Source organism: Danio rerio, chromosome 2 (assembly GCF_052040795.2).
Source record: "Danio rerio strain M-AB ecotype USA chromosome 2, GRCz13ab, whole genome shotgun sequence".
Taxonomy (NCBI): Eukaryota; Metazoa; Chordata; class Actinopteri; order Cypriniformes; family Danionidae; genus Danio; species Danio rerio.
In genome coordinates this window covers 53,669,946-53,694,200 of record NC_141022.1, presented here as the reverse complement: position 1 = coordinate 53,694,200, position 24,255 = coordinate 53,669,946, and the positions used below count along the sequence as shown (strand labels likewise).

The window sequence follows — 24,255 nt, the reverse complement described above, 5'->3', positions numbered from 1 at the left end:
TGAACAGACAAAATATTTGTCTGTTGTGGTCAGGATGGAGAGGATCTGATGGATGAGAGTGTTCTGAAGTTCTACACGCAGCAGTGGGAGGATTACCGGTTCTCCAGTAAAGTACTCAACGGGATCTGCGCTTACCTCAACCGCCACTGGGTGCGCAGGGAGTGTGACGAGGGCCGCAAAGGCATCTATGAAATCTATTCTGTAAGCAATTCCTACTCCATCATTACAATGTAATTTCAGTTTATATTGTATTGTAATTTTAAAAAAATCTTTTGTTTCAGCTGGCTTTGGTGACGTGGAGAGAATGTTTGTTTCGGCCTTTGAATAAGCAGGTAAGACTGGAAACACCATGTCATATTGTCATAATCAGCTATTTTTGATATCAGTTCATGCTTTAATTGTGCAATTATATGCTTTAAAGTAATATAATCTTAAATCCCTTTTTTAAAAAGGTAAGTTGTTTTTAATGACTTTTTAGGTTACTCTGTTATTTTGTTGTTTTTTTGTTGTTGTTTTTTTGAAGATTTAGATAGACTTTTAATATATTACTTTTTAAAGTAACTGTACCCAACACTGACCCATGCCAGTGGTTCCCAAAGTGGGGGTTGCGGGACAATGAGAGGGGTCACTTGGGGTCACACCCGATTCTACTGAGTGGTACGGTTCTGTACGCTTTTATGGCCGTATCCACAGTCAAAAGTATATATTATTATCAATATATATATTATTACACCATAGTAATATATGCATAAGATAACGAGCAGTGGTCAACCCGAGCTTAAACAAACCTTGTCGTCGTCTTGATGAACAGCCACAAAGCTGAGAAGAACAGCAGAATCCACCCTGTGCCCTGTAGTTTACAAGTCTCAAGCGCGAGCAGTTTTACTTTCTCGAGAGAGCTTGCATGTGCGACTATATTTGAGAGAACAAACTCCTTGGGCTGATAATAATAACGTGCCCGTGATTATTATAGTGCTTCTGACATCGTTTCAGAAACAGAAAAAAACACTTGAGTGAAGTACGAAAAACAAAGGAGCAAATGATTCTTTCAGCAACCTAAAACATAAAAAAAATGCTGTGTATAACTTATCATTGCCTTTAGGACTATTATGAACTTGGAATGATGGAATTACTTTTTAATAAGAGATTACATGTGCTGGTGAAGATTAAATATGCAGATGAGAGGTCTGCACTGACTGTGGGCTAGGCTATATGTTGTGTGTTTTTGAAGCCAAATAAGGACTAATGCTGTGTGTAGTTTTTCTGTAATTTGTAACATCGGAGACTGTAAGCATTGCATTTGTTTGTTTATTTTATATAATTGCAGACGTTACAGTAGGCTATTTTGCTTTTATTACTCTGCAGTTGTAATCAAATCATGTTTTATAGAAAGATTAGTAATGAACATTAATACACAAGTATCTGTTTTGTGAGAAGTGCTTTTCCTATGATATGTGAATGTCCTGTACAGCTGTACTTTGATATTTCCTCAAGCTAGAATGACGTCGACTGAACCTTTGTCGTAGACCACGCCCACCAAAAGGGTACAATTACCATATTTTATCAATAACCTACAGAATATAAAAAAGGATTTAATAGTTAAAAAAAATTTTTAAAAAATCCATCAGCCTTTTGATTATTATCATTTTTCCCCATTGGATTGCGTCACCTGAGGGTGATTACAATAGATTACAAAGACTGATTACATTTTTAAAGGCAGATTGATTTTTACACCACAACAGTGTTGCCAGATATAGCTGATTTTTTCCAGTCCAAAAGCTGTCCAAAAAGTTTTTTATTTTTTTTACGTATTTAAATAGGAAATGATCCTAGTTTCTTTAATTGTCATAGTTTTTTTAACCATAGAGCAACCAACACCAGCAGTCGCAGAACCACAATAGTAAAATTACAGCATAACCGGACCACATCGAAACACTGCGCCCCTCTCTCACCCTCACACTGCACTTATTGTTACTTAGTTGATCTTACTAACTTGCACACTATTTAACTAACTAGTTAAAGAATTAATCAAGGACTCCTTTAACGTGAGTATTTATTTTGTTTTTTTTGCTTTATAGGTCACAAATGCAGTATTGAAGCTGATTGAGAAGGAAAGGAATGGAGAAACCATCAACACTAGACTCATCAGTGGAGTGGTTCAGTCCTATGGTATTGCAGATTTAATTTATTGTTGGTTTGTTCGAGTGTGTGCTTAGATGCAGTGTTGCTCACTGTTTCTCTCCGTCACTCCAGTTGAGTTGGGTCTTAATGAGGACGATGCCTTTGCTAAAGGGCCGACTCTGTCTGTCTACAAGGAGTACTTTGAGACTCAGTTTCTGGCCGACACCGAACGCTTTTACACCAGGGAAAGCACAGAGTTCCTGCAACAGAATCCTGTTACTGAGTACATGAAAAAGGTGACGCCTCAATAGCTGGACATGCTTAAAATAAATTATTGAATGCTGTGCACTTTTATAAATGTGTAGGTGGTTTGTGGTCATTTGTTTGTTGTAAATAGGCTCCCTCTTGTGGTGAAAATTACATACTGTGCTTTTAATTTATGGCACAACTTATGTTGAGGACCAATTGTTTTGCACTTTCCATGCAAACGATTGAAAGTCAATATAAAAAGTATTTAAAAATATTATAGAAATATAATGATGCATCATATAACTCAATATACCTCCTAGCCTTGCATTAAACTATTTTGTGCATTTTGCAGGCTGAGGCTCGTCTTCTGGAGGAGCAGAGAAGGGTGCAAGTTTACCTCCATGAAAGCACACAGGATGAGCTGGCCAGAAAGTGTGAGCAGGTCCTCATCGAGAAACACTTGGAGATCTTCCACACAGAGTTCCAGAACCTTCTGGATGCAGACAAAAATGAAGGTATGAAGCACAGTTAAAACTGAATGTGAATTTATCAACACATTGGACCAAGGTCTCTCAAAGTCTCAACTCAAATGTGCAAATCTTTTCTCAATGCAATAGGTCTGTTAATTGGTTATAACAAAACGTGATTTTAATGAACATGCACATAAATCAACCATTTAAAAAAATTAAATGCCTTTTTCCATTTAAAAATACAAGTAACAAAATAAATGATAACAAAAAGTTGCAAAATAAGCAACAACGGAGGATGCATGAAAGTTTCTGGATGGGTTCTTTTTGTCATAAGTTTTTTTTGAATACACAGATTCAGAAAGAAAAGGTTCTCTGTTTACAAAAAAAAAGGAAAAAACAATATGAAAATCATAATAATAAATAAAAATAAAAAAACATCTACGTAACAAGCCAACTTGTTACAAAGGCCTGTTTGAACAACAGAGTATGATGACAAAACGTATTAAAACATTACGGAAATGATGCATTATTCCACAACGGTTTTTTTTTTTCAAGGGAAGAGATTAAAGGATTCTAAATTTTGCCATTGTTCAAGTTTTCTTTTCCAGTAGTCTTTCATTCACTCCAAATGTAACATAGAAGTAATTTCTCCAAGCCACAGTTTAAATGTAGGGGATTCCTTTTTTTTCAAAACAGCAATAGTAGCATTTTGGCAGTAGTAAATCAGTATGAGAGCAATTTATGTTGTGTATTTGACAACAAAATGTATTTGTTATAATATAATTAGTTATTTATTTATTTGTTTAACGCATTAAGGGTCTTTATTTGCTGAAATTTGTATTAAAATCTGTCTTATTTGTATTGTGTATCTGTTTTAAAGTATATTTGTAAGGTTTTTGGACAAAAAAAGAATAAATCGTTATATTAATGCTGTAATGTTTAAATAAGTTTCCATTAAAAATGCGAGAAGGTCACGTCACTATCTGGAAGAATGCAGCATTTTCTCACAGGACCTGTGATCTCCTGAGTTAGTTCTTTTGAGGTAATCTTGCAAGAACAGTCTTCACAAAAACGCAAGTTCGTTCTCTGCGCTTTTAGAATTGAGAAACAGCCTATCACTTTCATTTCAGATGATCGCCAAAAAGACAGTAAAAATGAACAATATTATGAGTTCATCACGTAGCAACTCCACAATTTTAATCATTTGTTTAAATTTAAAATGGTGGTGGATCTGCAATTGTGTTTTTTCCCTGTCCGGATCCGTAACCGAAGTGCAGACTTTGAGAAACCTTGCATGAGACCATAAGATTGAAATTCTCTTCTATAATGTGTTTGATCTCGGTCTGTAGATCTCGGGCGGATGTACAATCTTGTGTCGCGGATCACAGATGGATTGGGAGAACTCAAGAAGCTTCTTGAAACGCACATTTATAATCAAGGCTTGGCCGCCATCGAGAAATGTGGGGAATCTGCTCTCAATGTGAGTCTTGGTTTTTTTTGTGATGCTCGTGTACATCAAGCTTTAGATCTGATCTTTCATAATTGAGCTGCTTTGAAATTGTCAATGTGCTTTTAGGACCCCAAAATGTATGTCCAGACCATTTTGGATGTTCATAAGAAGTATAATGCCTTGGTGATGTCTGCCTTCAACAATGATGCTGGATTTGTTGCTGCTCTTGACAAGGTATGGCCATCTTTCAGTTTTATTTAGTCAACAAAGTACGTCTAGAGTTCAGTGGTTCTTGAGATCAAAAAAGGGAACTTTTTTGTATTATCTGAGGCAAATAATGCATACATTTTGAGCGAAGCTATCACAAAATTTTAGTCTCTGGAAAATCATGGAGAGACTGAACAATAAACAAATTGTGGTATGTTTTAGTTTAGCGATATTTCCATTAAATTTGAAATTGAAATTGAATATATTTGTTTCTTAAAATAAAGCAAACATCACACACAGAGAGTGATGGGTGGAGATAGATGGCGATGGATGGATAGAGATATAGATTGATTGAATTGGAAATAGATATAAATGGATAGAGATATAGATAGATAGAATTGGAAATAGATGTAAATGGATAGAGATATATGTGTGTGTGTGTGTGTGTGTGTGTGTGTGTGTGTGTGTGTGTGTGTGTGTGTGTGTGTGTGTGAGTGTGTGTGTATATTTATGTATATATAAATGCATGGATGGATGGTTAGATAGATAGATTTAAATGGATATAGATAGATGGATAGAGATATGGATGGATGGATGTATATAGATATAAATGGTTAGATATAGGTAGACTGATAGAGATAGATATGGATTTAAATAGATATAGATAAATAGAGATCTAAATATAGATAGATAGATAGATAGATAGATAGATAGATGGATGGATGGATGGATGGATGGATGGATGGATGGATGGATGGATGGATGGATGGATGGATAGATAAAGAAATCTATAGTGATATAGATAGATATAACTTGAAATAGATATAAATGGATAGAGATATATATGGATATAGATTGATAGATGGATATATATATATATATATATATATATATATATATATATATATATATATATATATATATATATATATATATAGTATATATGTATGTATGTATGTGTGTGTGTGTGTGTGTGTGTGTGTATATATATATATATATATATATATATATATATATATATATATATATATATATATATATATATTAATAGATATAGATAGATGTATATAGATAATATGGATAGATATAAAAAATTAATAGATATAGATGCATATAAATAGATAAAAATGAATATGGATGGATGGATGAATGGATATAGATATAGAAATAAGTAGCTATAAATAGATAAACTGGATAGAGATAGATAGAATTAGATATAGATATAAATGGATCGAGATATAGATAGATATAGAAATAAATAGATATAGATAAAAATGGATATAGATTGATAGATAGATGAATGGATTGATTTGATTGATTGATTGATTGATTGATTGATTGATTTATTTATTGATTCATTGATTGATTGATTATGATTGAATTTCCTAGTTTTCCCTTCAAGTATTGATTCCTAACGAACCCTCTGAAGTTAAAACATTGATATTGTATTGGCAAAAAAATAAATATGAACATGAATAAAGACATGGCACCTTTTTTATTAAGCAGAATAAAAATTGCATATAAATAAATGAAAAATGTTTTAAAGAAAAAAATCTATGAAAAATGCCTGCAGAAAAATTAAGTTTAGTTTTATATACATTTAGTAAAGATCAAATTGAACTTATGATAAATTTGGTTTATTAACTTATATTTTACTGTGTATTTTATCTATCTATCTATCTATCTATCTATCTATCTATCTATCTATCTATCTATCTATCTATCTATCTATCTATCTATCTATCTATCTATCTATCTATCTATCTATCTATCTATCTATCTATCTATCTATTTGGAATTTTTGCTGGTTCGTTCCTACATAAAATACTCCTAATGCTCCTCTTCCTTATGCTTAGTACTCCTATCTATCCATCCATCCATCCATCCATTAGTGCATTTATTTATTTTAATTTTTTCTGGTATGTTCCTCAGTAAAATGCTCCAAATGACAGCATGTTTTAATTTGTTTAAATTTGACATTTTCAAGTGACTACATTTTCCATTAGCTGTAAAAAATAAATCCGTCAGGACTGTATTCTGTTGTTTTCTTCTGGATATTGAGAGTCTGTGTTTTCTGTGTCTTCAGGCTTGTGGACGCTTTATTAATAATAATGCTGTTACCAAGATGGTCCAGTCCTCCAGCAAATCTCCCGAACTGCTGGCCAGATACTGCGACTCTTTGCTCAAGAAGAGGTGTGTGTGTTTCCATCTCACTCTCCTGACACTCACTGTTAATAAATGATTAATGCTAAAATCGAATCAAACCTCTCATGTTTCAGCTCCAAGAACCCAGAGGAGGCAGAACTTGAAGACACTCTGAATCAAGTGGTGCGTTTCAGGTTATTTGAGATTCACATTACCTGCTTTGCTTTTTTATTTGTATTAATCCTCTTTCTCATTTGCAGATGGTAGTGTTCAAATACATCGAGGATAAGGACGTGTTTCAGAAGTTTTATGCAAAGATGTTGGCCAAACGCCTGGTACATCAGAACAGCGCGAGTGATGACGCCGAGGCCAGCATGATCTCCAAACTAAAGGTGCAGCAGTTTGAAACATTTACTACAATCTGCACACAATTCTAGCAGTTTGAATTATTATTTTTTTTGCAGTTTATTGGTGCATTTAAAAGTAGGGATGTTCCGATCGATTGGCCAGAGATTGGTATTGGCTGATAATCACATTTCATGACTCTAACCATATGTTCACAGTGAGAGCGTCCAAGGTCGCTCTGGCCACCCTGGCGACAACACTGTCTGCCTTCAGCTCCGGCTGCGATAGCGTCAAAACTCGCTACATTGATCTCGTATTTAAAGGAGCTGTTGCAGCATATCAGTTACATTCCTGCATAAAACATGCTTTCTAGCATGAAAATGTTGCACACTTCTTATCAAATTCATATAACAATGGAAGATCAAGTTGCGTGTGGTGTGGCTTTACTCTATTTATTCAATATGTGTCCATATGTCTAAAATCTGAAGCAGCTAAACTGTTTTGTACTGTCACGTCGCGTGAGATTCCCGCTTTTTTAAGATAAATATATATATATTTAACCTTTAAAGACCGAGACAGCCGCCCGCGGCTAAAAATAAGTATTGCTCTTAAATGTTTAATAACTTTTGATCTGCTGATCCGATCCATACAATTCAAAGATTGGCATAAAGAAGAGAATCTCAGCTTTCCAGCACTGTAACATTACATTCGCGGACTGTCAAAGGCTCCGCAATCAGTGCGGTTACGTCATCAAAATTTGACAACGCTGATTTGACAAAGAAACGCTCGTCACCGTGTCTCCGGACACACCAGACATGATACATTGATGCATTGTCCCTCCTCCATGCCCAGATTGGTTTAAACTCACAATCTCTCAACCAATAAGCATAGGTTTCGCTTTGTGGACCAACAATGAGCTTTTTGAACAACACGGAATGAGAGATAGGCTGTACATTTACGCGTGGCTAAATAAAACGCAAAAAAAAGTTTTGCATGAAATAATTCTCATACCAAGTACTTTTGCATGCACAACAGCACAGAAACATGACAAAACAGTGACACAGCAAAGACGAAGTGCTGCTCTTGCTGTTTTCAAAAGACGCAAATGAAGGTGCAGCTGTTAGTCTGCATTGCAGACAACCATATCCATATCCATATCCACAGACAACCATATCCATGCTGGCACATAAAACCTAAGGATGGTCCATATTGAATCTAGTTTAGCTATGTAACTATTTATAGTATAGTAAATATTTATATCTATTTTTTTACTGAGGATTTGCACCTCAATTTATTTGGACTTTGACGCATTATTTATTATTATTTATACGCATTAAGTGGTGTTGTTTATAGTAACTGAAAATATATTATTTGGAAAAAGTGAAATTTGCTTCACTGTTCTGTTATTTTGTAACTTTTTTTTTTGTTTAGTTCATTCCCAGAACTTTTGGGCAAATACATTGTCAGTAAATAAATGCATTTTTTTCCTCATTCAAAACCGCCTTGGAATAACATTGAAATAAATTGCTATAACTTGCTCAGGGAATGGTGGATGTAGACAATTTATTTTGGAAGTATAAAACATCATAGCATGTAATTCTAAAGAAAGAAAAACAAACTTCATAAGGTTTTGTTTGTAATAACTAAAAAAATGCCACTTTTTTTAAAAATCGTTTCTGGAAAATTCTAGAATATTTTCTGTCTGTTCATATGTTTTTGGACCAAAAAATATTTTAGACTGGATCTTTAAATGATACAGATCCTGTTTAAAATAATATATGACACTTGAGGCTGACTGCTAAAATAAAAATAAAAACTGCTTTTAAAAAAATAATAATATAGGCCCATTAGGTGCCCACAAAATACCTCTAGGTCTTTAAGGGATATATAACATTAATGCACATCATTAACTCACCAGTAACTTATTTAATGTATGTTCGTTTAAGAAAACATTGTAAATAACTGAAAATCCGGCGACTGCAATCATCAAACCCTTGGGTACAACTGTGGTTGGAACAAAAGTTCACAGGTCTGTGTTCTCTGAACTCCTATCAAGCGGTGGACGTCTTCATTCTGATTGCTTGCCGCCGAACCGCGTCATAGCTCATTACCATAAAGTTGACTTGATTTCAACTCTCCTCTTTGCCCACACCGGCGAAGACGTGCTGCGCTTCCCCTCGCCGCTTATCGTTGCCGGCTGTCATTGAAAATGAATGACTTCCGTCTACTTTGACGCTCTCGCCGCTTTCGGTGTGAACGTACGGTAACGGTTCTCACCAATCTGGCCAATCTCAATCTGGCCAAGTTTACAAGCAGAGGAAGAGGCACGTGCACACCCGTATATATTATACATCAGCAGCACCACAACATGTGAGGAGGTACATGATGTGTGGGGGCTTGAGCGATTAGTGTGCTCACGTCACAACAGCTAGAAAAATATATACAGATGCAGTGTGACCTCCGTTTATACAGTTTATTGGCGTAACTCGCGCGAGTCATGGTTTCTTTGTTCCAGCCATTGTTTTGCAGTGTTTTGAGCTGCTGTGACGTGAGCAGAGCAATCATTCCTATCTAGTGTCCAACCATATGACCTCTCCCAGAAGCTCTGCGAACTGTCTCCATAGTGGCTCCGTGATGACTCCGCTCTCGTGAATTGCATGGTTAATCATTTCTTAACAATTTGTTTTGTGTTTATCTATTATTTTGTGAAAAGCTGCTTCTGGCCATGACATGTACACACTAAATGGTTATAATAGACGTGTTTAAGGGATTATACTCAGCATCCTTAATTTATTCTCTCAGGTAAGAAGAAAACTCCACTTAAGTATCATACTTAGAGGGAAAATGTGCTCTATGCATTATAAAGCTTGAAGCATCAGAATCAGTACTTGGTATCTGCCGATTGCTTTGACAAGGAATCAGAGTTTTCACGTTAGTGTTCAGGCTTTTTAGGTGTCGATAGAAAAAAAAAATGGAGCATTGCAATTTTTTCTTTAACGATTGTGGATCGATTCTCATTTGTTCGACAGCTGGCAGCTAGCTTTGTGCAACTTTCACATGGCTGCTCACTGTAGTTAAGCTGGATTGTGCCCTGTCAATACCTGGATGTGAGACCCCATGGGAAAGCTAGGTTGCTTCCGGAAGTGGTGTTAGTGAGACCAGCAGGGGGCATTCAACCTGCATTCTGTGTGCGTCCTAATGCCCGAGTATGTTGATGGGGACTCAATACTGCTCAGTGACCGCTTTATTTTGGATGAGACGTTAAACCGAGGTCCTGATGTAGGGGTTTAACCCTGGCATCCTGGCCAAATTTGCCCACTGGCCTTTGTCCATCATGGTCTCCTACCCGTATGATAATTGGCTTCATCAGTCTGTCTTTTCTTCACTAATCCGCTGGTGTGTGGTGTGCGGTCTGGCGCAATATGGCTGTTGTCGCGTCATCCAGGTGGATGCTACACACTGGTGGTGGATTAGGAACCCCCGCTATTCCTGAGGAACACCAAGTACACTCTCACATGCACTCATACACTGGCCAATTTAGTCCATCTAATTCACCTATAGCTCATGTTTTTGGACAGTGGGGGAAACCGCAGCACCTGGAGGAAACCCACACAAATTCAATTCATCCATATTTCTTTAGCGCTTTTACAATGTAGATTGTGTCAAAGCAGCTTAACATAAAAGTTCTAGTGAATTGAAACTGTCAGTCCAGTTTTCAGAGTTAAAGTTCTGTTTAGTTCAGTTAAGTTTGGTTTAATTTTCACTGCTGAAAGTCCAAACACTGAAGAGCAAATTCATCGATGCGCAGCTCCACATGTCCCAAACCAAGCAAGCCAGTAGCAAGGAACAAACTTCACCAATTGACGAAAGTGAAGGAAAAAATCACAGAACACAGAGAGAACATGCAAATGCCTTATTCAGCACGTTTTACGCAGCCGATGCCCTTCCAGCTGCAACCCATCACTGGAAAATTATGCATTCAATCAGTAAAAATTTTGTTGGATTATCATCATTAGTTTCTAACACTATGTGGTTTGTCATTTTTTTAGCAAGCGTGTGGCTTTGAATACACATCGAAACTCCAGCGCATGTTCCAGGACATCGGAGTCAGCAAAGACCTCAATGAACAGTTCAAGAAGCACCTCACAAACTCTGAGCCTCTAGACCGTAAGCTTGAGTTGTTCTCTAGAAGTCATATCTTAACTTGAGGTAGGGCTGTGCAATATGACTATATGTATTTGTCGTTCATTACGTTCTTAATAAAATAGATTTCTGTGTATATACTTTAAAATGTAAAAAAAAAAAAAAAGAAATGGTTCTTTACATATGGTATACATATCGTAATATATATTATTCGGATATGTGTGTGACCCTCGTTTTTTTGCCTAGATTTTTGTCATTTCACACAGCCCTAAATTAAAGTGTTTTTTTGTATTGTTTTTTATTAATGTATGTCATCATTATAATGTCATATCTTTTTATCTATATTGATCTTGCCATCAAATAGCCATAAATTGCTGAAGTTGCATTGAATATAAATAAAAATAAGCCTAGATAAATAAAAAAAAATGCCTTAAAAGTTGAAATTACAAGATAAAAAGTCTAAGTTATGACTAGGACCAGGAGGAATCTGCGGCCGTTTTTTGCTATTTTTGCGGAGAATTTTGGTTATTTTGGAAGTATCATAACTAAAACCTTAATATATGAAATAAAAAATAATAATCTTTTTAACTTTTATTTAATGTTTAAAATGCAAATCCAATTAGATTTACTTTATTTGGTAAATAAAGCAAGTTTGTCATATAATCTATCTATTAAAAGACAGAAAATAATACTGCACAAATTGCAGTGTGCATAAATCAGATGAGCATTTTCACATTAGTCACTAATATTACTAAAATTAAATAAAAAATGGAATGAATATAGATTTACACACATTTACTCAAGTAAATAAACCGAATTAATGATGGGCTAAAGATCTGTGGAAAATCTCCTGATTTCTGCGCGTGCTGATTCCAGGTGGGCCTAGTTATGACCTAGTAAATATCATTAATAAGTCAAAATTATGATTTAGGTCAATATTATCACTTTTTAAGGTAGAAATGATGTTGTAATGCCAATAGGTGACGACAAACTATCTTAATGTGTCACTTTATTCATTGTTAAAAAACTATTAATCTAGTAGAACATAAAGTCTTTATAAGAATTATTGAAATGAAATAAAAATGTGATTTAATGTATTAGATAGACAGGCAGACAGACCTTTCGTAATTTCAAATTTGCAAAGTCATAATTTCATTTTAAGGTATGATTTTTTTTTTTTTTTTTACGTGGCCTGAAACAAACTTCCTTAATTCTCTCATGTACTATCGTTCATGATTGAATCCTTGCTGAATGTTGTGTTGTTTTCTAGTGGACTTCAGCATTCAGGTGTTGAGCTCGGGTTCATGGCCCTTCCAGCAGTCCTGCACTTTTGCTCTGCCATCTGAGGTAAATGCAAATGCGCTTTGATGTAAATCCAGGGTTCACTGAATATCATGGAATTTTAAAAGGTCTATTCCAGACATTGATAGTCAGGGAATTTTAGTGATTTTTATGTCCAAATCATGTAATAAAAAGGATTTTAATTTGGCTGCTTAAAGTTTGCATTTCATTTATTAAAATGTTTTTCTGTATCGTGTTTATTACGTCGTTTCACTCGTTTTGCCTATTTTTTTTGGTTATGTTTTTCACTGCCATTTTAGTATTATTTTACTTGTAAACTGTCAATCAAATGCAGTTACCAGCTTTACTGTACCTGATAAAATACTGTCGGTGGCTGGTTTTTGTCTGCCCAGTGCTCAAATTGCCCCTCTTAAATTTAGTAGAAAAAAAAGACAGATTTTTGAGGCCTAAAATGACATATTTTACAGAGCCTTTTCTCAAAGTTCAATGTAATATTTGTGTCGTTTGTATATTGAAATAATAATAATCTAAAGCAGGTCACATACCATGTTAGAAGAAAATCTCCAGCAGTTACACAATTTAAAAAGCACCTCTAAGTTTTGTCATTTTCTTGATTTTGCTTTCAATTTACAAATTGCAGAATCACTAAATTCTGGAGGGTCTGCTCAACACAACATTTGCCTGTTTTTCTGTTCATTACTGGTCATAGAAGTTCTTCTTTTTAGTTACAGAGAGTCAGGGAATTCATCAATTTGGCTTAGAGTGGGAACCCTGTAAATCCCGTTCTTAATGTTTTTAGTTTTGTTTTAATTTTTGTCATATATTTCTTTTGATCCAGTTGGAGAGGAGCTACCAAAGGTTCACAGCCTTCTATGCCAGCAGACACAGTGGCCGCAAGCTCACCTGGCTTTACCACCTGTCCAAAGGAGAGCTGGTCACCAACTGCTTCAAAAACCGCTACACCTTACAGGTACAGAGTAATGATGATTATCTACAGATGAAGTTATTAGCCCACCTCTGATTTTTTTCTCCGATTTCCCAATTGTTGTTTAACAGATCATTGAGATTTTCCACAGTATTTCCTATTGTATTTTGCTTATGGAGAGTTCTATTTCTTTTGGTTAGGCTAATATTTTAAATTTAATAACTGCTATTGTCAATATTACTAACATGCTATAGTTAATATGTCCGTTTACTTGTTTAGGTAAACTAATTAGCATAGTAAAGCATTTATATTGCCTTTAAAAGTGCCATTAGATTATAATAAGTTTTTTTTTTAGATGTTATTATCAGTATTGATAGTTTTTAAGATATCTATAAGCTAGTATGCTCCAAAACAATGACACAATTTTAGAAAATATATAAAACTGATATAAACATGTAAAGCTTGTAGTTTGTCACTTCTGCCTAAATGAGTCAACGGTTTTATTCATGTCGCATCATACTTTAGTTTTTCATCCATTCATCACCGATCAAATGCTCTGTAGTGTCTGACATGTCGCCCCCCTTCAAAACACTTCTCATTTGCTTTTCATTTGATGCACTTTAGCTCATCCGCTTTCCCTGGCAGAGCTGTGATAAATCAAAATGCTATTGGCTGTTTTTTTTTTTTAAAAGAGGAGGAGCTACACTATGCCCCTCTCGTGTTTCAGTTGAGATTACGTCAAACATCTAATAAAATGTATATTTCAAAGCACTTCAAGGGACCTTTAAGCTGACCGCTAGTATGTTGTAAAATATCTAATCAAATATTATGTGCTGTCATCATGGCAGAGACGAAAGAAATTAGTTTTTAGAAATTACTTATTGAAACTATTTTTTTAAACTGTCTGTTAAACAGCACTTGGGAAATATATAAAAAGTAAATAAAAATAAAAAAGGATATAATTTTGTCTTCAACTGCATATGTCGCATGGTTCTTAGTCTATGTTTGTGTTAACCAGGCTGCTTCTTTCATTAATATTGTGGTTTAAAAAAATAAAAACAAAAGTCAAATTCATAAATATTATTAGAATTTACATCAGCTCTTCATTATGTGAATAAATTTAACATAATAATTTATTCCTGCAATGAAAATTCAAATATTCTGATTTGCTATTTATTTCCCTTTGGCACCAATTTCCCCCTTTTTACAAGATGTGAGATAACAAATGCTTATGTGCTTATAGTGTCTCCAGAACATGTCTGTAAAGTTTCAGCTCAAAATATAACCATCAGATTTTTATTATAGCCTCCAGAATCTGCCCTTTTTGGTGTCTGAATACATGGTCGCTGTTTTTGTAGCCTGTGGCTTTAAATGCAAATGAGGTGGTTCTCCCCGCCCACCACTCCCACGTGTGTCTGCTTTTCATCATGTGTTATGTCAGATAAACGGCACAGTGACAGAGACAAACTCAGATGAAGCTGAAATACAGCTCATTATTCAAAAATACCAAGTTTACTTGATGTATTTGTGGGAGTTTATTCAAGCCTTTCTGAAATGATGAGTCACACAAATGCCTTTTGCAGTACACACACACACATGTTAGCGTTTACTGACACCATGCGGATGATTATGGTGATTATCGAGGTTAAGAATTACAACATTTTGAGTTTACTGTCTTTATTACAAACATGCTCTGTTTTAAAAATATTTGTAACTTATAAAAATCACAGACAGTTGGAACAGATATTTTAGTCCTAGTTTATTTGGGAAACAAAAAAGTTCTGTGGACGTGTGTATACATGTTATTATAAAAACATGAAGCCAGTCAATCAATTTAGTGGACAGTAATCAATTTTAACGTCAGGAAATGGTTGGGTTTCTGTCACTCTAATATGACAGTGGACACACTATACATACAGACAGTTCAGTCCAAACAGCTTCGAAAGTTAATTATCATTATACGTGCCCTTTAATAAACATTCTTATCATCACCGATGTTGAGAACATTTTCGTCATATACTCTCTTAATTTTGTAGCGGTATTTGGCTAATAAAGTGGGTTGGGCGCCAGGGGTAAAAACCCCACTACAGTTTCTCAAATAATTCAGTTAAATAAAAAAATTAAGTTTCAACAAATGCATGATTTAATGAATCAATCGTGAACTCAATGCACTTTGAAATGGTTACTCTATCATGTGTTCAACTGATCTTATAAACATATACATTATCGAATTAGCAAACAAACAATATATCAAACAATGATCAATTTAATGCGAGAAAAGTAAATTTCCTATTGTAACCCCAAACTTTAATATTAAAATTAGAAATCAGTGAATTGTGCACTGCCATAACAGTTTTTTTTTTCTATTGTTCTGAAGTGGAATTGACTCCTCTGTTTGATTATGTAAATTTCATTGCAGTAATTCAGTCTTATTTGAGTCATTTTAATAAAGCATGAATATTGACTAATATATATTTGTGTGTGTCCATGCAGGCATCTACGTTCCAGATGGCCATTCTACTGCAGTACAACACAGAAGATGTTTATACAGTCCAGCAGCTGACGGACAGCACACAGATCAAAATAGTGCGTCCACCGAAAAATTCTAATTTAAAACAATGTCCAGATATTAGTTGTGAATGTTCATCTAACAGAACTTTTTGCATTTGTTTTTAGGACATATTGGTGCAGGTTTTGCAAATATTATTAAAATCCAAGTTGCTGGTAAGCTGTTCTTTTATTTTTTTTTTATTTTTAATATGTTTGTTGTATTGATAAAAAAAGATGCATTAAAAGCCAGCATAAAGTGAATAAGCTCATATATTTTATTGATTTCAAGGCAGTTTTCCATTTCTGCAGATGTCACTTATTTATGATTTTTCTGCTGATGAAACTTGATTTGTACATATTGTTAACCAATCACCAAGCAGCTCTTTAGGTGCTATTTAGTCCTGTTTAATCAAGTGGTTATAATTGGTTAATATAGAACATCCATGGAGGTTTGCGATCGAGAAGTGAAGGGGCACTTTCATTCATTTGAGAGGTTTTTTTTTTTTGCATAGGTTGAACCCTACTTTTTAATGTGCCAGTCTGCAAGTCATCTGTCCTCATGTCTTCATTTATTCAGTGCTACAGTCTAGCACCTGAAATGCAATACCTGAAAGTTTGACAAGTTTAGATGATATTAAAAATTTATGCAAATATTTTTTTATAATTGATTAAAACTATTAAAAAGCAGGGACTTAGCTGAAGGAAAGGGAAAGTGATAAACTTTAGCGATGTATGATATATTTTCAGGGTGGATTTTTAAAGAATATTAGGCTACTCGATTCAACTGGACTTAACATTTTTACAGTTCGAATTGTTGACTGACTAGTAGTTTATGTATCACGTGGAATAAAGAGTCGAATAAATTGCAGGGAAAATTATATTCTGTGGATGCAAGAAAACGAACAGTTAGTGGCACCATCTAGCAGTGGTGTGTGGATCTGCAACCAACATTGAAGAGCAAAGTATAAACCTATTAAATTTTTACTTAAGTGACTATTAAACTAAACTGCTGAACATTTAAACTGATAAAGCCAAAAATGAAACTTAAATTGTGTTTATATATATATATATTTTTTTTTGAGTTGTGAATATGTCATCATAACTTACTGAAGGTGGTGTGTCGCAATTCTAATGAAAAGAAACTTTAATTTTAGTTTTTTCTTTTCACTTAAAATTATTTTTAAACATTTTACATATATGAAGTGAGTTGTGGGTGTCATTTCATGTAATTTCCCCGATTTCTGTTTAGTGGAGATAAGATTTTTCAACACATTTCTAAACATAATAGTTTTTATAACTCATTTCTAATAACTGATTTCTTTTATCTTTGCCGTGATGATAGCAAATAATATTTCACTAGATCTTTTTCAAGATACTAGCATTCAGCTTAAAGTGACATTTTAAAGGCTTAACTAGGTTAATTAGGCAAGTTAGGGTAATTAGACAAGTCATTGTTTAACAGTAGTTTGTTCTGTAAACAATTGTAAACAAATATTGCTTAAGGGGGGCTAATAGTATTGACCTTTAAATGGTTAAAACATTTAAAAAACAGTTTTTATTTTAGATGAAATAAAACAAAAAAGACTTTGTTCAGAAGAAAAAATATTACAGGAAATACTGTGAAAAATTCCTTGCTCTGTTAAACCTCATTTAGGAAATATTTGAAAAAGTAAAAAATGTGACAGGAGGGCGACTGAGGATTCAACTGTATATAATATTTATCATACCTGTGTTTTCGGTTATAAATCATAAGGGTTTTTTATGCAGGTTTTAGAAGATGAGAACGCAAACGTGGATGAAGTGGAATTCAAACCCGACACCCTCATAAAACTCTTCCTGGGCTATAAAAAGTTAGTCCTGAAGTGCATCTCGTATTACAGTTATGAAACTATGATTAATGCATATTTTGATGTACTAGATGTACTAACTAAAATGCGTTTGTGAATATTGATGCTTGATTGTTTTGTTTGTTTGTTTTTCTCCACAGTAAAAAGCTGCGAGTGAACATTAATGTGCCAATGAAGACGGAGCAGAAACAGGAACAGGAAACGACTCATAAAAATATTGAGGAGGACAGGAAACTCCTGATTCAGGTATCAGTGTTCATGAGATTAGAAAAATATATTTTTAAGTAACATCTTATATCTAGTTACTTAATCAAGATACATTAAAAACGATACCATTACAGTAACATTTCTGAAGTAATATATCAATTTAAAATAGTTGATTTAGTTTAAAATAATGAATATCTTACTTTTGTACCATAATTTAGGGCGTACTCACACTAGGTGCAGTTGCCTTAAACCGTGCCGAAGCACGCTTGTCCCCCCTCTTCTCTCCCCCTCTGCACTCACATTGCATTTTTATAATAATAATAATAATAATTCCTTACATTTATAAAGCACTTTTCTGGGCACTCAAAGCACCATGATGAACAAAGGTTAGTGGGCAGAATTGGCCAGGATGCCAGTGTAACCCCGCAGGTCCTATGCCACTCAAATTGCTCCGAGCTGGTATCGAACCAGCGACCTTCCGCATGGGAGTCGGTGGCTCTAACAAGGAGGCTAAAGACCATGGCCTCTAGAGTATGTCACTGGAGCACTTTTAGAAGTCAGAGAAGTGAGGTTTACCTGCATAGCACTTACTAGCTGTTCTCTGCTACACTCACCCCCCTAAACCTCACTCACATCCGGGTCACGGCACCAATGTAACCCCGCCGGTCCTACGCCACCCAACCCGCTCTGAGCTGGTATCGAACCGGTGTCCATCCGCATGGGAGTCTAAAGACCATGGCCTCAGAAGAGTGAGGTTTACCTGCACAGCACTTACTAGCTGGCCTCTGCTAGACTGGAGTTAAACCCCTTCTCTTTTCAAAGGACATCCTGGGATTTTAAACAACCAGAGAAAGTCGGGACCTCGCTTTAACGTCTCATCCGAAAGACGGTGTTCACTGAGCAGTTTAGAGTCCCTGTAGCACAGAGTCAAATATTTTGCCGAGCAGATCCACAACTTTTCATGCTCATTAATGTCCATGACAGTCGTCGGGTTGCAGGTATTAAGAGGTTTGCTAAAGCTGCAGCGAGGGGTTTGCGTCTTTAATAAAGTCAATTCGCGTTCATTGAAAGTGAACAATGATAAATGAAACCATATAAAACGGTCCCCTAAAAGTGACGTCATCTTCAGTTTCGCGCTCAGGTGTGCTTTGCAATCACACTAAAAGTGTACCATGCGAACCGCGCTCTGGCACACCTCTTCCAACCGGGCCAGGGCCGGCCAACTAAACCGAGTCTGGGCTCAATTCGAAGCACTCACACTTAAAAAGAGTCAGTGAGGGGCAGCGTTCAGAAGGGAGACAGCTCTGGGGGAAAAGCTGTTCCTCAGTCTGCTGGTTTTTGTCCGGGGGAGGCTGAAGCGCCTGCCGGACGGCAGGAGAGAAAACATGAGCAGAGTCTGTGAGCAGGGTGAGAGGTGTCCTTAAGAATACTCCACGCTCGACGCAAACACTGTTTCTTTTGGATGTCCTTAATGGCTGGCAGTGTGGTCCTTATAATACTTATTCATCCACAGAGTAATGTAATGTAGTCAAATGTTAACAAATACAAGCGCAGCCGTTTAGAGCTCATTTCTGATTAATGATGTCAGAATTTACAAGTATGTTGAATTGGATGTGTGAATGGTCTTTTCCGGAAATATTTTGCAACGTCCTCGCCTGTGTGAACAGTACTGTTTTGAATACACCAGTAAAGCGGAAATTTTCCGGATGTTTACCGGTATCAGTGTGGGAAAGGGGCTAATGTCAGTGACTAAGAGGATTATAAATGTGGAGTTTTAGTTTACCCTAGTTGTTCACAGAGATAACGTTAGTCTTGTTTTGAATCTGCTGCTATCATGATGCACAGACATCTCTTTTCGAAAGAGCACATTCTCATTTGAATTTAAAGTCACCAAAACGGCACAATTAGGATCAACACCTAAAAGGGGCAGATTCAAAGAGTTTATAAACAGTATTTGTGTGGTATTTTTGCTGAAAATTCACGTACACACTTATTTCACAGACTTATTTTAGATCTAAAAAGGGCTATAATGATCCCCTTTAATGTGCTTTCTGCTTCTAATGTATATAAAATCATTTTCAGTAAATGAATTAAATGCAAACACTAATGTGATCATTTTTTACCATCGTACTGTGTACTGCAAAATTAGTCTGGTTTAAAATAAAACTAGCTGAGTTCAGATTAACATAAATATGATTGCGTTTGTCTTATTTTTCAGGCGGCCATAGTGAGAATCATGAAGATGAGGAAGGTTTTAAAGCATCAACAGCTTCTGGCGGAGGTTTTGAACCAGCTCTCATCCCGGTTCAAACCCAGAGTCCCCGTCATCAAGGTCAGTTTCTAGCAGTGATGGAGAGAGCACTAAAAAAGTAGTGCAAGTTAGGGTTGTCATGATACTAAAATTTGGTACCAATCGATACTAAAGTTTTAAAAATGTTCATTTCCCGCGTTCTTAAACACATCTTTAATCTTCGCCAGCACATGTAACCTCTGTTAGAGAGTAACTCCGTCATTCTGAGTTTATAACAGTCCAAAAGGGGATGATAATAGTTAACCATGGCAGTTTGTTCATGTTTTAGGTTGCTGAAAGAATCATTCACTCCTTCTTTTTTCGGCTTCTCCTTTGTTTTTTTTCCTGCTTAACTCTTGTGTTTGTCTGTTTATAAAAGGATCTGATGTCAAGCACTTTAATAATCACGCGCACGTTTTTATCAGCTCAAAATTCATTATTTCAAATATTGGCGTAATAAGTTTTATTATTTTTTTTTTTAACTGACATTTTTTTTTACTTTTGTTCATTTTTTTTATTTTAAAGAACGTTTATGTTGAAAAACAAGTGTATGGATACAAGTAGAGCTTGCTTGTTTTTACATAATATTTGTAATATTTTGCTTAGAAATATCTAAAATAATAATTTTTTCATTAATTTATTATTGTAATATTAAATGTATTAAATTGTAAAAAAAAATTTGACATGGCAAATAAAAATCTTTTTCATCTGGGCCATTTGAAAAATTCCTTAGCCTTAAGCCCTTTATGAGTCTAAAATTGCATTCATAATAGGTCTTAAAAATGTCTTAGGGGGCTTTCACACCTAGACTTTTGTTTTGGACCCTGGCACGTTTCCTCAGTTAGCACCAAAACAATTGGTCTAAGCTCGCCAGAATGAGGTGGTCTTGACTCGATTGAAACAAACTCTGAAGCGGATCAATTGTAGTAAAAAAGCAAAACGATCCGAGCCCGGCTATATCGCAGTGTATTATGGATATGTAATAGGCATATATAAATATATATATAAATTATTATATATATATATATATATATATATATATATATATATATATATATATATATATATATATATATATATATATATATATATATATATGGCTTTTTGCAGAGAGAACTATGAATAGGGCGGGAGATCATTCCTATCGGTAGATTCATGTCGAATACGAAAGTGAAAACATGCTAACTATTAATGAGAGCTGTTTATCCATTAGGAAGACTGACCGAACAGCAGTCTTGGTTTATCTGTTATTTCTCTCTATAATGTAAAGCCTATAATGCTTAATTCTAGCCAAGGGCTCTGTATGAGAAAGTCTTTATATTTATATTTGGTGACGATGTCTGTGGGTGTCACCATTCAAAGCCCAGCTTTGCGCTTATAATGTCTTATTGATCATCATGGTAAATTTAAATAAGGATGCATGACGGCTGAGCAGGACTCTGCAAAATAAGCCTTGAAACTCTGACCAAAATAAGCAGAGTTTACTCGCATGTGACTTGTTTTAGCTATTTTGGTCCATATAGAAACTCTGCCATGTGAAGGCAAACCGCACGAAGAACAGAGTAACATTGTAACAATTTTTTAATCACTGTTTCAGAACAAAACAGGTGTGAAAGCACCCTTAAAGTCTTAAATTTAACTTGGTGAAACCTGCTGTCTGTATTAGAGCTCATGCTTTGTCTTGTCTTTCACAGAAGTGCATTGACATCCTCATAGAGAAGGAGTATCTGGAACGGGTGGATGGAGAGAAAGACACCTACAGCTACTTGGCCTAAACATTTCTTTGCTCCTCCACGTCTTTACTGTCTGTCTCTCTCTCTCTCACTCATTTTTTTGTTTGTTTTTTTTAAGTTGTCTCTCGGGTAATAAATATCATTCCTCTTGATGTTCGGCCTGTGTTGATGGGATTGTGAGAGTTTAAAAAGGACTAACAGAAGAGAGGAGTGTGTGCGCGTCAGTAACTTTACTGTTGCCCTGGATGTGGACGGACTGCATTTGAAATGTACATACAAGCGACGGAGACCTCGAGCTTTAATCTCGCAAAATAAAACATCGCAGGTTTGGAAGAACCCAATCAGAAACAAACACATTAAGCATGCTCTTGCCTATCAGCATTTAAATGAAGAAGATGATGAAAAAAAGAACAAAGTTACACTGAAATCGTAGCAACGAGGGAAATGTTTTAAGAGGAGAAAGGAAAAAATCATATAGGAAAATAAACCGCGTGCAATTTTATCTGCACATACCGGGAATGAGCGAGTTGGACAGGTTTGTAGACGTGTTCTCTGCATTGTTACCTGCTACCAGAAAACCATTTGTATAGTGTGGTTCACTTTTTTAAATGTGTGTTAAATAAAAGGATTAAAAGTTTCTGTATGTATTTCTGATGCTGTGGAGTCACTGTGTGAAGAAAAAAACAAGACGATATACTGATTATTCGGACATCGATGTGCATCTGCAGGACCTATCAATCTGGAACCTTCCACAAAACAGGTCAAGTCAAACCATCTGAAAAGACATGAGGTAAAAAAAACATAGGAGCTCTCGTATTTTTCAAATTTCCATTATTTCTTGCAGTGTCTGTATGCAGATTTGATTCACAGGAGTACAAGAAAACATGGTGGATAAATTGTATAATGTAATGTGTATTTATATAGCGCATTAATTGTGTAAATAACCCATACAACATACACCCAGAGCGCTTCACAATCATGAGGGGGGTCTCTCCACTCCACCACCAGTGTGCAGCATCCACTTGGCTAATGCGACAGCAGCTGCAGGACAATGGCGCCAGTGCGCTCCACACACCAGCTATTGGAGGAGTAGAGAGACGGTGATAGAGCCAATTCAGTGGATGGGGATGATGGAGGGAATTTGGCCAGGACACCTGGTTACACCCCTACTCTTTACAAGAAGTGCCTTGGGATTTTTAATGACCACAGAGAGTCAGGACATCGGTTTAACATCTCATCTGATGCATTGTGCTTAATGACAGTATAGTGTTCCCTTCACTATACTGGGGCATTAGAACTCATGCAGACCGCAGGTGCCTTTGCTGGCCTCACTAACACCACTTCCAACAACAACAACCTTGTTTTCCTAAGTGGGACTGATTAGGCTCAGCCTGGCTTGGCTTCAGTAAGTAAACAGTCTTAAGCTACAGGGTGATATGACTGGCTGATATGAGATGTTCTGTGGCTGATATGATTTTTCAATTGTATTTGTCTGAACGACTTTTGATTAACTTTTTTTTTTTCTTGGACGTACTTCAAATGCTGACTTCATTCATTTTTCTTAGGTTTAGTTCCTTTATTCATCAGAGCTCGCCACAGCGGAATGAACCAGCAACTTAGCATATCTTTCACACGCGGATGGCCTTCTTGCTGCAACCCACTACTGGGAAACATCCATACACACTCATTCATTCGTACACACTACAACCAATTTAGCTTATTCAATCCACCTATGGCGCATGTGTTTGGACTGTAGGCGAAACCCACATCAACACGGGGAGAACATGCAAACTCCACACAGAAATGCCAACTCACCCAGCCGACGCTCGAACCAGTGACCTTCTTGCTGTGGGGTGACAGTGCTAACCATGAAGCACCGTGTCACCCTCAAATGCTGACTTAATATAAAATACGACAAAAAAAATTGTAAGATATGTACAGATATGTTTAGATATGGATCATCTGTTCACCGTAAAAATATAGACATGTAGGTTTGGAAGCACTTGAAAGTAAATATTGAGAACATTTCAATTTTTGGGCAAACTGTCCAATTTTAATGTAAAGATGATGGTGGGCATGTGCAGATACCATGTTTTGATAAGCAACTTTGTCTCATTTTCTGCCTTAACTAATGAGACATAATGCTAAAGTAGAATAAAAGGATTTGTAAAATATTTATAAAAGTAAACAGTGCGCTAATCTATGGGAATTAGGTCATATTTCTTGATTTGTTTACAAATGACACGCTCCAAGCAGATCATTGAAACAGGT

At 35.6% G+C, this 24,255-nt stretch overlaps 1 protein-coding gene and 1 long non-coding RNA gene across 3 annotated transcripts in view; one reads left to right on the top strand and one right to left on the bottom strand.

Moving 5' to 3' along the window:
• cul1a (cullin 1a) overlaps positions 1–22,630 on the top strand; it is a 42,462-nt gene extending 19,832 nt beyond the window's left edge. For both annotated transcript variants that reach the window (NM_199659.3, NM_001441847.1), the window contains 19 exon segments: positions 34–201; positions 282–332; positions 2,079–2,169; positions 2,254–2,417; positions 2,723–2,885; positions 4,190–4,320; positions 4,417–4,524; positions 6,584–6,690; positions 6,777–6,825; positions 6,903–7,034; positions 11,037–11,154; positions 12,401–12,477; positions 13,271–13,402; positions 15,851–15,943; positions 16,034–16,081; positions 17,675–17,757; positions 17,895–18,000; positions 20,180–20,293; positions 21,946–22,630. In NM_199659.3, coding sequence (NP_955953.2) covers positions 34–201; positions 282–332; positions 2,079–2,169; positions 2,254–2,417; positions 2,723–2,885; positions 4,190–4,320; positions 4,417–4,524; positions 6,584–6,690; positions 6,777–6,825; positions 6,903–7,034; positions 11,037–11,154; positions 12,401–12,477; positions 13,271–13,402; positions 15,851–15,943; positions 16,034–16,081; positions 17,675–17,757; positions 17,895–18,000; positions 20,180–20,293; positions 21,946–22,026 — 2,016 coding nt within the window. In that variant the 3' untranslated portion in view covers positions 22,027–22,630.
• LOC147846516 (uncharacterized) lies at positions 10,942–14,402 on the bottom strand. Its single transcript, XR_015479099.1, has 3 exons — positions 13,629–14,402; positions 13,053–13,540; positions 10,942–12,902 (listed from the first exon to the last, which is right to left on the bottom strand). It is a non-coding gene; the product is annotated as an uncharacterized LOC147846516 (long non-coding RNA).
• Positions 22,631–24,255: the final 1,625 nt, after the last annotated feature.